The following is a 12,207-nucleotide window of genomic DNA, read 5'->3' on the forward strand; positions in this document are numbered from 1 at the left end:
TTATTTTGAAGACCTTTGCCGGAACTTGTGTTTCTTTTTTTGGCAAACTTTAGGATGTGGTGATTGAAAACAAAATGTGACGTGGCTAATCCTTGAAGACAAAAAGAGCGAGACAAACCTCAACCTTTAAACTGTTTTCTGGAAAATTAAAAGCTGTTTAACGCGTTGAAACAGTTGTACGGACTGAAATAACGAAGATAAACATATCCCGTTGTTGGTTTTGGGAAGTAAACTGTGAGATAGCAGTGTGGGGTAACGTTAACTGCTAGCATCAAGACTTTGACATAGGGAAAAGGTGAGTGTGTAGCAAAAGTATAACAGTATTGTTTTTTCCAACTAATACAAGCATTGATGATCATTAAAACAGCTTATGTTAGCTCACATAGCAATTAATAAAGCATGCATAACAATGCAACTATGATAAATAAATGCTAATAGTATAGTAGTGACTAACATATTTCTATGTGCAAGGCTAATATAATGTATTTACTATATTTCCCTGTTCCCTTATGTTTATTTGAACTGTTTGCTTTTGCGTCATGCACACAGGCTACTCTATGCAGATGTACATGATACACAATACACTCTGTTCTTTTTGTAAATTGGAGCTTTTTGTTGGACTTTAAACTGGACACCCTCCAACTGCACAGATGACTCACAGCTGAATTGTTGTCTGCTGTTCCATTGGTGCATTATGGGAAATGTATGATAACACTGGTTAAAGGGGTCTCATTAAAACAGAACTACAACTATGTGTGCTGTATTTCCAGCAATGAATAGCCCATATCAAATATCAATGTTTGGATGAAATCGTTCCACTTTATCAGTATCTCTATTTTATATGTTGTCAGTATCTCTATGTTTATATTGTCATGTTTGTTTTCTCAAAATCTTCAAATTGTTCTTTAATTAGCCCCCCTCTGTATTTACAACTGCAGGTACTGTACGTTATCATCCCACTAAAAATGTTTTGCACAAGTTTAACTGGATAAGTACCTGGCTAATAGTTGTTATGTTTTCTCTTTGAAGGCATGTACTAAGACATTAAGATGTCAGACAGTGAAGCTACAGCGGCGGAGGTTCCAGAGTTGGTTCCGGAGGTGGTTCCTGAGGTGGTTCCAGAGGTGGTTCCAGAGGTGGTCCCAGAGAGTCAGGATGCCTTTCCTGCCGAAACACCCGATGATTCCTCACAGACCTCACCGGACAATGCGACTGACGTGGCCCCGACAAGGAAAGCCCGGAGGAGGCCAGAAGTCCTGCCTGTAGCCCCTGTAGAGGACAATCAGAAAGTAGAAGAGCAGCCGGCAAAGGTACTGATGACATCATGAGTGTTTGAACCAGACAGAACGTAAAATAATGGGGAACAGGGAAGTCACTGTTGCCAATTGTTTGACTATGTAATAAATAATGTCATTTGAAAAGTATCCTAACTTTATTGAATACAATGTGGTATGGCACCTCAGGGAGTCACACTCGATCAAATGATTCTACCAAAAACAATTCCACTGACCCTGGCCATGTGGCTTTTTAAATAACGTGAAGTGAAGTCATGATCAGTTTTTGGTGCACTGACATTCTCACACAGGAGACCGTGACAAGGCTTTATAATGACTCTTTTTGAATGTCAATCCTCTGTCTGGTCATCTAGTGACTTACATTATATAGTATCCTTTGTTGCATACATATTCAGGTGACAAATGAGATATTAATAAGCTTCACTTTTGTGTTTAACAATCATAATCATTATTATTATTATCCATTAACCCCCTGGTCGTGCCAAAGGTCTCATGGTTTTTCTCTACAAAATTAATATTAGTGTCTTTCTATTCCTGTTCCTCATTCACACCAGACATCCAGTGAGTCCACTGTGTCTCAGGGCGGCTGGGGATACTGGGGCAGCTGGGGAAAATCCATCCTGTCCACAGCAACAGCTACTGTGGCAACTGTGGGTGAGTAAACTCCACCTAACCCAATCGTTCTGTATATGCATAGTGTTGGTTTTAGTAATCATATTGTTAAGCCTTATAGAAAACTACTACCAGTCTTCATTTAATCACATGTTTTGCTGTTTATTTAAAGCTTTTACAGTTCATATTTACTGTATCATTTGGTCTATCAGGACAGGTGATTTATATTAACCTTTAAATGTTTTTTATGAATGATTAAATAATGACAGAAAATACAAAGAAAATGTCTATCCTTTCCTTTCCCTACACAGTGTATTTCTTGTTATAACACAATCTAAAGCTCTGTTTGTCTTGTCTCTCCTGTCCGTCCAGGCCAAGGGCTGACTCAGGTGATAGAGAAGGCAGAGACGTCTCTGGGAATCCCCAGTCCAACTGAACTATCGGCGCAAGTTGAGGACGAGCAGAAATCCCAGGGTGAGGCATGACTGTGTGTTGTGTGTTGTTTACTAAAAAGGGTGTAATATTTCAATCAAAATTCATGCTGCTGATCATATTATTTTCTCCTTATTGTCTTGACCTTCTATAACAGTATGTGTTGCATGTGTCCCTCTCTCACAGCTGAAGCCGGCAGTGAGACAGACAAAGGGGCAGGGGACGGAACGGCCGCTGTGGGGAGTGCCATGGGAATGCTATCCTCATTTAGCAGTGTCTTTCAGAGCACAGTAAGCAGAAATATACTCTAGGTTTGGTGTCTGTCTATAGTAAATGTAGTGCATCTTAAACCTCCATTTTTTCATTATACAGTAGAAAATCTTCATATTTTCTTGTCCTCTCAGGGTAAAACAGTGATAACAGGCGGTCTGGATGCGCTGGAGTTCATTGGGAAGAAGACCATGGATGTGATAGCTGAGGGCGATCCGGGCTTTAAGAAAACCAAAGGACTGATGATCCACAGGAACAACACTCTGTCTCAGGTAACATGCAGATCAGAGTCTTGTGCATTGCCAAAGAGCGGCATTCTCATTACAGGTGAGGGACTGGAATATTAGTAGTCCAAAGCTACAGTTGAAGAGATGCATTCAGCGGAGACTTTATATATTTGTATTTCTGTGTTAAAGAGACAACAAGCATCTTCTAAGGATGGATTCACACTGGGAAAGTGGGAACGGACGCTAGTTTACTTGCTGTGGTCCAGAACAAATAGAATTTAGATAATTTTTTATGCGGTCTCTCTTTTACTCACTTCCTAAACAAATGCACATGACACCTGCAAAGATCTTTAGACTACGGCTTTTTTTCCAAAGTGAGTGCTAGAATCAACAACAACGGAGATGTCGTTGTTGTCACTTTAAATCACTGTGTGTCATTTTAATGGATCTAAATCAAATTAGATAACTAATGTGTTGGATCAGCACTGACCTAAACTACTTTTCCTCCTCACAGTATGATTGTATGGTTACTGATGTATTGTCCCCTTCTCTGTGTCTTGCAGGTGCTGAGGGAAGCGAAGGAGCGCGAGGAGCTGCAGACGGCAGACACAGAGAGCGCTGACTCTCAGAAGAAAGCGGTGGCTCACTACGGGATGCTGTTTGATGAATTCCAGGGTCTGTCTCACCTCGAGGCGCTGGAGATTCTGTCTCAAGAGAGCCAGTCCAAAGTACGACCAGAGCTTTAAACCAAAATATGTCACCCGCTGTGCCTGGAGAGACATTTATCTGCTTTTCATAATTCAAAGGGATCCGGTAAAAGCCTCAAATGTGACGTTTTTTCTGTGTGTGTGTGTGTGTGTGTGTGTGTGTGTGTGTGTGTGTGTGTGTGTGTGTGTGTGTGTGTGTGTGTGTGTGTGTGTGTGTGTGTGTGTGTGTGTGTGTGTGTGTGTGTGTGTGTGTGTGTGTGTGTGTGTGTGTGTGTGTGTGTGTGTGTGTGTGTGTGTGTGCGCGTGTGTGCGTGTGTGTGTGCTGTAGGTGAAGTCAGTGCTAACCACTCTATCAGGAGATGAGGTGGTTCAGCTAAGAGAAGAGCTGAACCTCATCAAGGAGTCTTTCTCCCTGGTGGAGTTTGATGATGAGGAAGTGGACGAGAAGAAAGGTAATGTCTACACTGTTATACTGCCAATAACGTTATAACATTTCTGAACCAATAACATAATAACTTTCTGCACTGCAAGACAAATGCAGCATTTTATTAACCAGAATTGATGTAACACCTGCAATGATCAATTGTACTTCTTTTTTAAATTCCAGATGAAGACGGCTCCGAGTTTGAGAAGGAGTTAACGGAGGCCATGGAGGGTCTCAGTGTCACTGGCACAGCCGAAAAACTCAGCAAGGTACCAGCTACACGTTTGTGGTTGATTTAGATGGTTCTTGTTTTATTTGTGTTGTCAACTGGTCGGTTCAAAAACCTAAGCAATGTAGTCGGAACAAGATTGCAATTATGTTAATAACATGGTCTCTATCCTCCAACAGGCCTGTAAGAACGCATGCAGCCAGATCATTGACATGTCAAAAGCAGAGAAGGAGAAGGAGGAGGAGGAAGAGGAGGAGGGTGCAAAGAAAGCGCTTTCTGTAGAGGTATTATCAGATATTATGAGACTGTCAGTGCTATACACGCTGTTACGGTTGTTGTTCTGCTTTGGCTTGATCTTGTTAATAATGTTTGATTCTAAAAGACTTGTAACGTGTGTGTGTGTGTGTGTGTGTGTGTGTGTGTGTGTGTGTGTGTGTGTGTGTGTGTGTGTGTGTGTCAGGAGGTCCATGCCACAGCCATCAGGAGTCTAGCGGAGCTGACGGCTCGGTCAATCGAGCTTTTCCACAAACTGGCTGAGATGATCCTCTTCTCCAACGGCAGCACAGAGGCCAGCGTTCTGTCACAGTAAGACTACCACTTGGAGTCTTTAGTTTGGACACGTGTGAAGACACTGCAGAAGCTTTGCCATAGAAATCCATCATTTGTACATTAACTAAGCGTATGTGTTTGTCCTGTTGTCTGTCCTCAGGTTAACTGTCGTCCTGTGTAAAGAAATATCACTGCTTTCCAAGAAATTCACCTCCTGCTTAACAACGACAGGGGTAAGTGATGATGATTTGATAGTGATACGTTATAAAATGTTAGTTTCTGAGGATAAGCATCCTTACTTAACGCAAACTACTGCAGCACTCAGTCTGTGAGAGTGAGGCAATATGACATTTATCAAGTTACAAGTTATATCAACTGATTTATCTTTAACTCACTTTGATATGTTTTTCTGCACTTCCTAAATGTCAAACTTATTGAGGCAAAACTCTGTGATACAGGCTGCTCTTTGGACTCTCGACATTTCATTCTCAGCTTTTCTCAGTTTTTTCACCTTATCACTGTTGCTGTATTTTATTGTATTTATTTATTTATGATTTAATCTTAACATTCTGTCTCCCAGTCAAACGAGAAGGGAGATGTCCTCAATCCGCTGATAACTGGAGTCTTTTTAGAGGTATGTGTCATTCTAACACAGCACTCTCATCATATTTCTGCACTATATTCTATCTCTACATATTTAATTGAATGTATGATAGGTCAATCAGTTAATCCCTAAAAGCTAGGTTTATAAAAAATTACATTTGATGTGAATTTCCAAATAAAAAATGCAAATAAAAACTATCACTTTTACACTTAAATGTTTGTATTTTATTTGTAGTTTTATAATGGGGATTTTTCCACAGTTGAACAGTTTTGGCAATTTCCCTTATGGTTAATTTGACATGCTGTATGGAATACCAACATGGGTCGATTCTGGGATTTTGATTCCTAATTCCTACTAAATTAATTGAAATCATTTCTTAAAATGTTATTCACACAGGTACAGCAGTCTAAATTATGCTGCATTATTTTAAGATATCAATACTCTTATTTTAACACAAGTCCTTGAAAAATTTGGAGAAAAAAAAATGTGCTGGGAACAAGTGAAACGATCTCACATGATTGATAGAAATGGTCTCAACTTGAATAACAAAAAATTAAAAGTTTAAATAACACAGTATTGAAGATGTTTTTCAATTGGATTGTTCGTATTTTGTGTAGTGCTTTATTCCTGAATGCTCTCTTTACCTCACAGGCGTCCAACAGTGCGTCGTACATCCAGGATGCGTTCCAGCTGCTGATGCCCATCCTGGAGATCTCCCACATCCAGAGGAAATCTGAATCCACGGAGCAGTGACCATGTGACATCACCTCACATCAGGGCTCCAACACTGCCATCAAGCTGCCACTCTGATCGCAGCACAGAACTGACACTTTGGGACACTATTTTTTTCAAAACTTCAAATCGCCTGTACCTCAGCTCTTACTCCGTCTGCTCTTCAACTCAGGTTAAAATCTAATTTACACGCCTGAGAGGAAGGGTCTTTTTTTTTGTCAAACAGTGTTAACTTTTGTGCATCCCTAGTTTAATTGTAAGTGACGATGGATGGACTCATTGAAGTACAGTGTTGAAAAAGTGGATCTACTAGCATTTCTGATGAACATGGATCAACTGATGGTTCTTCCTTTTTATTCTAACAAGTACACTTCTTCTATATTAAACAATGAAGGCCTCCGATGTGTTTTTCTCTGCTGCTCAGGTTTTTCTATGCATACTGTATCTCTACAGTTGCCGTGCAACATACGGCTGGTCCTGGAGCAGTTTGGGGCTACGTGTCATTGCTCAAGGACACTGACTTGTGTTAGACAACAGTCTGTCTTGCCACCTGGCCACCGTTTATCTGGGAAACTGGATCCTAGCTGACTCTAGAAGTATTGACTTTAATTATTTTTCTTTTAATCCCCAATCAACCGATTATTTAAACTTTTAGGTTAAAATAAGCGACTCCAGTGCTGTAGGTCGAATGTTTGTAGAGGGAGGACGGTTAATAACGATGCTTGCTATTCCCTTTGGTGCATTATATTACTTCTGGCTGTGTTTGATCACGTCCTCTGTAAGAAGATATCGGCTTTGAATAAGTATTTTGTTATGGGCTTTTTTGTAGAACTATATACACAGATTGGAATCTCCCTACCTAACATCTTATTAATTATTCATGAACTGTCAGGTGTTAGTTAATACACAGAGGGGTTCTCTCTGCCTTGACGATTGCACTTGTCAATTAGCTTCAAATTAATTCAATTAGCTTATGCTGAACTGATACCAGGTGTGTATTGTGGGCATGTGAAGTCATGTTTTTTTTAGCAATATACTGTTGTATAAGCAATGGCATATGTCATGTATTTGAGATGGTTTTCAAATAAATAGGCCTGACAGGCCCAATATCTGATTTCTGTGTCAAATACTGTGTCTAGTAATACATGTCAATTATTTTGAAAGTGATAATGGTTCAAATGATGCATTCTGATACACCTTAGTGAATGATACTCTGTTACAATCAAAGGTGTTGCATCAAAAACTCATGTGAAATTACTGGAGGGCCTCATTGTTCAGAAAAATACCTCTTAGCACATCATGTATTATTATTACTGCATTATTTTGTAAATAGCCTTAAACCGTTGCAGTCAGTCAATGTATGTTCTGTTGAATAGTTTATTCTGTAATGAGTTTTACCCGTTGAGTCTACTGTATATCAGATATCAATTCGTCGTTACACATTCCGGTGCGGTAGGTGGCGCTGTGCGAGTTCACCGTCTAGCTGCGATTCGCAAATATAAACAAAGAAGAGAAAGTGGGAGAAAAAGAGAAGACGCGCTATCAGCTAGCTTGGCAGGTTACGTCGCACAAATTCCGAGGTAAACCTATTTTCTAATACTTTTATGATTTAGACAGTCGCAGCTGTTGTAGGTTACACAATTAGATGTGAGAAAGCAGAACCGTTTCATTTACCCTTTGCTTGGGTGAAGTTGGCTTTCTTGATAACGCGAGGGCTAGCTTGTTAACGTTAGCCGCTCATGCTATTCACTGAGCTAATGCAGTGTGTCCCCGCTGCAACATCGTTAGGTTAGTTTTTTTGAATAGTGTTTGCAACTAGGCATTGCAACAACCCCCCTCCCCCCGCGAGTTGCTAAACCCTATGAACTCTTCCCCAAAAATACTTTCAGTTTAGAGGAACGTATGTGGTATCTTGTCATATTTCGTTTGCTAATTGTTTAGCCAAATTTAATACACAACAAACCAGCAGCTAACGCTAGCTATACAAGATGAAAGCATGTTGATGCCATGTTAACATTGAGTGAGCTCATAGATATATAGATACTTCGATAGATATTGACTAACTCCATCTCCTCTTCCTCTCCTACAGTTGTCTTTGTTTCTTCACCACGTTGCGTCAACCCCGTCGCCCCTATAACCAGCGCTGCAGGATTGTTTTTTTTTGTAGCTCTCGTCCTGAGCCGCCAACATGCCAGCCGCACTTACAGATTCCAGTCAGATAATCTGTGAGGTATGGGCGAGCAATGTGGAGGAGGAAATGAGGAAGATCCGGCAGATTATTCAAAACTACAATTTCATTGCCATGGTAAGAGAAATGCACATTTGGAGAGGAGCTGACACTGACAAGCAGAGTTACTGTGAAAGAAGCCCCATTAACATCTTTTTGAATAATGTTGACTGAGAAGTAGACTACCTCTGATTTAAAGACATAGTTAGAATGCTTGAGTCTTTAGTGTTTTAAAGTACAAATTGTTAGAGCTACAGACTGAGTTGAGATACACTCTGATACATCTGAATATCCTTCTGGGAAAGTGGTTGTCATGACTATTACACACTAAGAATAAGTGCCAAATAGCAAAGTTTTTTTTAATTTAATTTTCTAAAACAGGACACAGAATTCCCTGGAGTGGTGGTCCGGCCGATAGGTGAGTTCCGCAGCACAGTGGACTACCAGTACCAGCTGCTGAGGTGTAACGTGGACCTGCTCAAGATCATCCAGCTCGGCCTCTCCTTCATGAACGAGGACGGAGACTATCCACAAGGCACCACGACGTGGCAGTTCAACTTCAAATTCAACCTCACGTAGGTGGACCGTTAACACTCCCATCTTCTATCTTCTCTTCATCTTGCATCACTATTTGTTTTACGATCACCAGTTAATGATTTGATTGCAATTACAATTCTCAATGCATCCTTACATTTCCATATAACTGCACAGTGCACACTAGTACTTTTCAGGGAAAACAATTTAAGTAGAAAATGAAGCAAAGTTTTACTTATTGCCGTTTATGCAAAATACATGGAGAAATGTGCGTTGTTTGTAATGTTCCTGACGGAAACCTGGCACAGACCTACAGTTCCATTTACAACCCTGAGGCTAGACCTCCTCATTTTAAACCAGATGCCACAGTAATAGCCCAAGAAAGCTAACGGCTTACACAACGTCATGCCAACAGTCGTACAATACCCAGAATTAATCTTTATGGTTAGCATAACAGTCCTGTCCTTGGGATGCCATTCGAGCAGCAGTTTGTTTGGGTGCATGACGGCGGCATTTTATCACTGCAAACTTATGGGCGATTATGAAATGCATTTGCTAACCTTTTCGCCTGACACTATTAAAGCTGAGTTCACAATAAACCTTACTTAGTAGCTGATGCTCCCAACGATAGAGCCTAATACATTGCTCTGTTCTTCTCCTCACAGAGAAGACATGTACTCACAAGACTCCATAGACCTGCTCCAGAACTCCGGCCTCCAGTTCAAAAAACACGAAGAAGAGGGAATCGAGACGCTGTACTTCGCTGAGCTCCTCATGACGTCTGGCCTGGTGCTGTGTGAAAACATCAAGTGGCTCGCCTTCCACAGGTCGGTCGTCTTGTTCTGCTTCAAGTTTTGTGTTGTTCGTCGCAGTTCAGAAGGCAGTGAATCGTGCTGTTACTTCCATTTTAAACATATTATCTGTATTATTTGACGGTATCTGTGTTCTTTCCTTGTAACCAAGAAATCCACTCCGGCTTTAGTTTTCTCTGTCACTTAATGCAGACAAAATGTATCTGAATAACTGGATGAAGATGGTGTAGCTTAGACGCCTAATCAGTCAAGATATGCCCCAAACTGTTTTAATTGTTACTGCACCAATTAGATTGGCTGTGTTTTTTAATCTATGCTTAACATTCTAGCCATTTTGATAGCGTATCAGTTTGAACCCAGTAGCACCAGTGAAGCATCATCAGTCCTAACCCGACTCCACCATTTCTGTTCTCAGCGGCTACGACTTTGGCTACCTGGTGAAGCTCCTAACAGACGTGCGGCTCCCTGAGGAGGAACACGACTTCTTCCAGATCCTCAACCTCTTCTTCCCCGCAATCTACGACGTCAAGTACCTGATGAAGAGCTGCAAGAACCTGAAGGTATTGTGGACCGTATACTCGTATACACAGGGGTGGTCCTCCACTTGTACATAGGAGATGAATGTTTCATCACATAATGTTGAATGTGTTGAGATGCCTGACCCATGTGTGTCTGTGTAGGGAGGGCTACAGGAGGTAGCAGACCAGCTGGAGCTGAAGAGGATCGGGCGGCAGCATCAGGCCGGATCAGACTCACTGCTCACCGGCATGGCTTTCTTCAGGATGAAAGAGGTAAAGTCACATATACAGAGGGGTGTTATTTAATTAACTTTTTTTTGTTATTGTGACGAGCTTCTTTGCAAATTTTCTCTTAACCTTTCATTGACTCAATGAAAATTGTTTACTGCCCACATTATCTGAGGACTTTGTGTTCTGTAAACGGCACTGAAGGACGTCCTCTGGAAGTACGGATTAGGGAACAGCCATTTTGATAAAAGTTTAGAGCCACGCCCCTCACTATCCCTTGAAATAGGCACTTTGACATCTGACAAACTATATTTTAGTTGTGTGCTCATCCAATTAATTTATAAAATGTTTTTAGGAACAGCTTAATTTCTGTCTCCATAAGACCATTTCATGGGACTTTTAAATGTACAGCAAACCAGAGAGTTTAACAGGGTTTTCATAATACAGCATTCATCTAACCAACGTTGTTTTGTTTTGTTCAGCTGTTCTTCGAAGACAACATCGACGACGCAAAGTATTGTGGGAGATTGTACGGCCTGGGTTCGGGTTCCACCCAACCCCAGAACGGCATCTCCAGCTCGGGCCAGGACGAGGCCAACAACAAACATTGACTGAGCGCAAAAAACCTTCAAGTGGAAAACACACTTGTTTTTAAAAGAACCCTACCAGCATATTTCCCCCTCTGATCTCCCTCAACACTCGGCCCCCTGAACAAGACACAACGTTATGCCATTTCTTTAAATCCTCCTGAGTGACTGTAAAATGGACTCACAGTGACAGTGGATTCACACTGGCTCACTCGTTTATTTTAAGTCGCTTTTACTGAGTATATGGCCATATATTCAAAACGCTTTTATAAAAATCCGTTGGAATTTTTTGTTGTTGTTTTACAGCATTATAGTGACACCCTTCTTTAACAGCATGGGACCAGCTCCTGTATCATACTTTGATTTCACACCCAAGCTTCGACAGAGACCAGTCCAATTCTTCAGTTCATCAGATCTTTCAGTTCACACTATCTTTCATCAGCGGGACTCCTCACTAGTTGCAGGGAATTCATTATTTTTTTAAGTTAATGTTGGAAGGGCCTGTAAATTAAAATGTATAATTTTGATGAAAATAAAAATGTTTTAGCTCTTTTCCACTTTCAGAAACTTTTAACAGCGGGGTGTCAAGGTGTATACCTGCCTGGTTAAGCATGTGTTTCCATGGGCAAACTACTGTCGTTCTGTACATTCACCCACCCAAAACCAAACTGTCCACGGGTCAGTTTTACCAATGTTGTGGTTACTGTTGTTTTTACATTCTACATTGTTTTAAACAGTTGTATATTAAATTGTTTTGTATTTTGAATGTAAACGTTAAGTATTTGATCTTTTTTACAAGTCGTACACCAACACACAGCCGGTTCAGCAGACCTTACACTTTGTGATATAATAGAAGAAACAGTTCAACAAGACATTTTCTTCTGGAACATTGTCTACATTCTCTATAGAACGCCTTAAAAATGGCAGTAAAGCAAGGCTTCACTAGAGCTGAAACAGTAAATCATATGTTCATATAGTTCCTGTCAATTGACTATATTCATAATCATTGAATTATCAAGCAAAAATGCCACATTTTTTATTTCCAGCTTCTCAGTTCTGACTTTTTTTTCCATTTTGTATTAACATTAGTGTTTTGTAACACGGACAGAAATATATTTGAAGGGCTCAACTTTAAATTCCGATGGGTTAATCAGTAAAACATAATATCCATACAATAATGTGTCAGACAGACATTCCAAAACCCAAATAGATTCTAAATG

The 12,207-nt window shown here is 40.5% G+C and overlaps 2 protein-coding genes across 3 annotated transcripts; both read left to right on the forward strand.

The window, feature by feature from the left end:
* The first annotated feature begins 86 nt into the window (after nucleotides 1-86).
* fam114a2 (family with sequence similarity 114 member A2) lies at nucleotides 87-7,190 on the forward strand. Of its 2 annotated transcripts, XM_080040374.1 has the most exons (15): nucleotides 87-295; nucleotides 1,030-1,100; nucleotides 1,137-1,310; nucleotides 1,850-1,949; nucleotides 2,280-2,381; nucleotides 2,526-2,629; nucleotides 2,744-2,881; nucleotides 3,400-3,564; nucleotides 3,872-3,995; nucleotides 4,151-4,236; nucleotides 4,376-4,480; nucleotides 4,657-4,781; nucleotides 4,906-4,978; nucleotides 5,326-5,379; nucleotides 6,001-7,190. In XM_080040374.1, the coding sequence occupies exons 2-15, from the start codon at nucleotides 1,050-1,052 to the stop codon at nucleotides 6,100-6,102; spliced, it is 1,503 nt and encodes a 500-aa protein (XP_079896500.1). In that variant the 5' UTR covers nucleotides 87-295; nucleotides 1,030-1,049; the 3' UTR covers nucleotides 6,103-7,190. The 2 variants fall into 2 exon arrangements, with proteins under 2 accessions (XP_079896500.1, XP_079896499.1); XM_080040373.1 differs by having other exon boundaries at nucleotides 1,030-1,310.
* A 391-nt stretch (nucleotides 7,191-7,581) lies between these two features.
* On the forward strand, nucleotides 7,582-12,105 carry cnot8 (CCR4-NOT transcription complex, subunit 8). The gene is made up of 7 exons (XM_080040506.1): nucleotides 7,582-7,661; nucleotides 8,171-8,386; nucleotides 8,690-8,883; nucleotides 9,508-9,669; nucleotides 10,070-10,214; nucleotides 10,335-10,445; nucleotides 10,883-12,105. Exons 2-7 carry the CDS (start codon nucleotides 8,270-8,272, stop codon nucleotides 11,009-11,011), a joined length of 858 nt encoding a protein of 285 aa, XP_079896632.1. The 5' UTR covers nucleotides 7,582-7,661; nucleotides 8,171-8,269; the 3' UTR covers nucleotides 11,012-12,105.
* Nucleotides 12,106-12,207: the final 102 nt, after the last annotated feature.

This window comes from Ammodytes marinus (genome assembly GCF_949987685.1).
Source record: "Ammodytes marinus genome assembly, chromosome: 14".
NCBI classification, from domain to species: Eukaryota; Metazoa; Chordata; class Actinopteri; order Uranoscopiformes; family Ammodytidae; genus Ammodytes; species Ammodytes marinus.

Bases quoted from the DNA above. Each gene is read 5' to 3' on its own strand.
- fam114a2 (XM_080040373.1), top strand. From the start codon at position 1,050: ATGTCAGACAGTGAAGCTACAGCGGCGGAGGTTCCAGAGTTGGTTCCG. The intron at 2,382-2,525 runs GTGAGGCATGAC...CCTCTCTCACAG, and splicing joins GGACGAGCAGAAATCCCAGG to CTGAAGCCGGCAGTGAGACA. The intron at 3,565-3,871 runs GTACGACCAGAG...TGTGTGCTGTAG, and splicing joins CTCAAGAGAGCCAGTCCAAA to GTGAAGTCAGTGCTAACCAC.
- cnot8 (XM_080040506.1), top strand. From the start codon at position 8,270: ATGCCAGCCGCACTTACAGATTCCAGTCAGATAATCTGTGAGGTATGG. The intron at 8,884-9,507 runs GTAGGTGGACCG...TTCTCCTCACAG, and splicing joins AACTTCAAATTCAACCTCAC to AGAAGACATGTACTCACAAG. The intron at 10,215-10,334 runs GTATTGTGGACC...GTGTCTGTGTAG, and splicing joins AGAGCTGCAAGAACCTGAAG to GGAGGGCTACAGGAGGTAGC.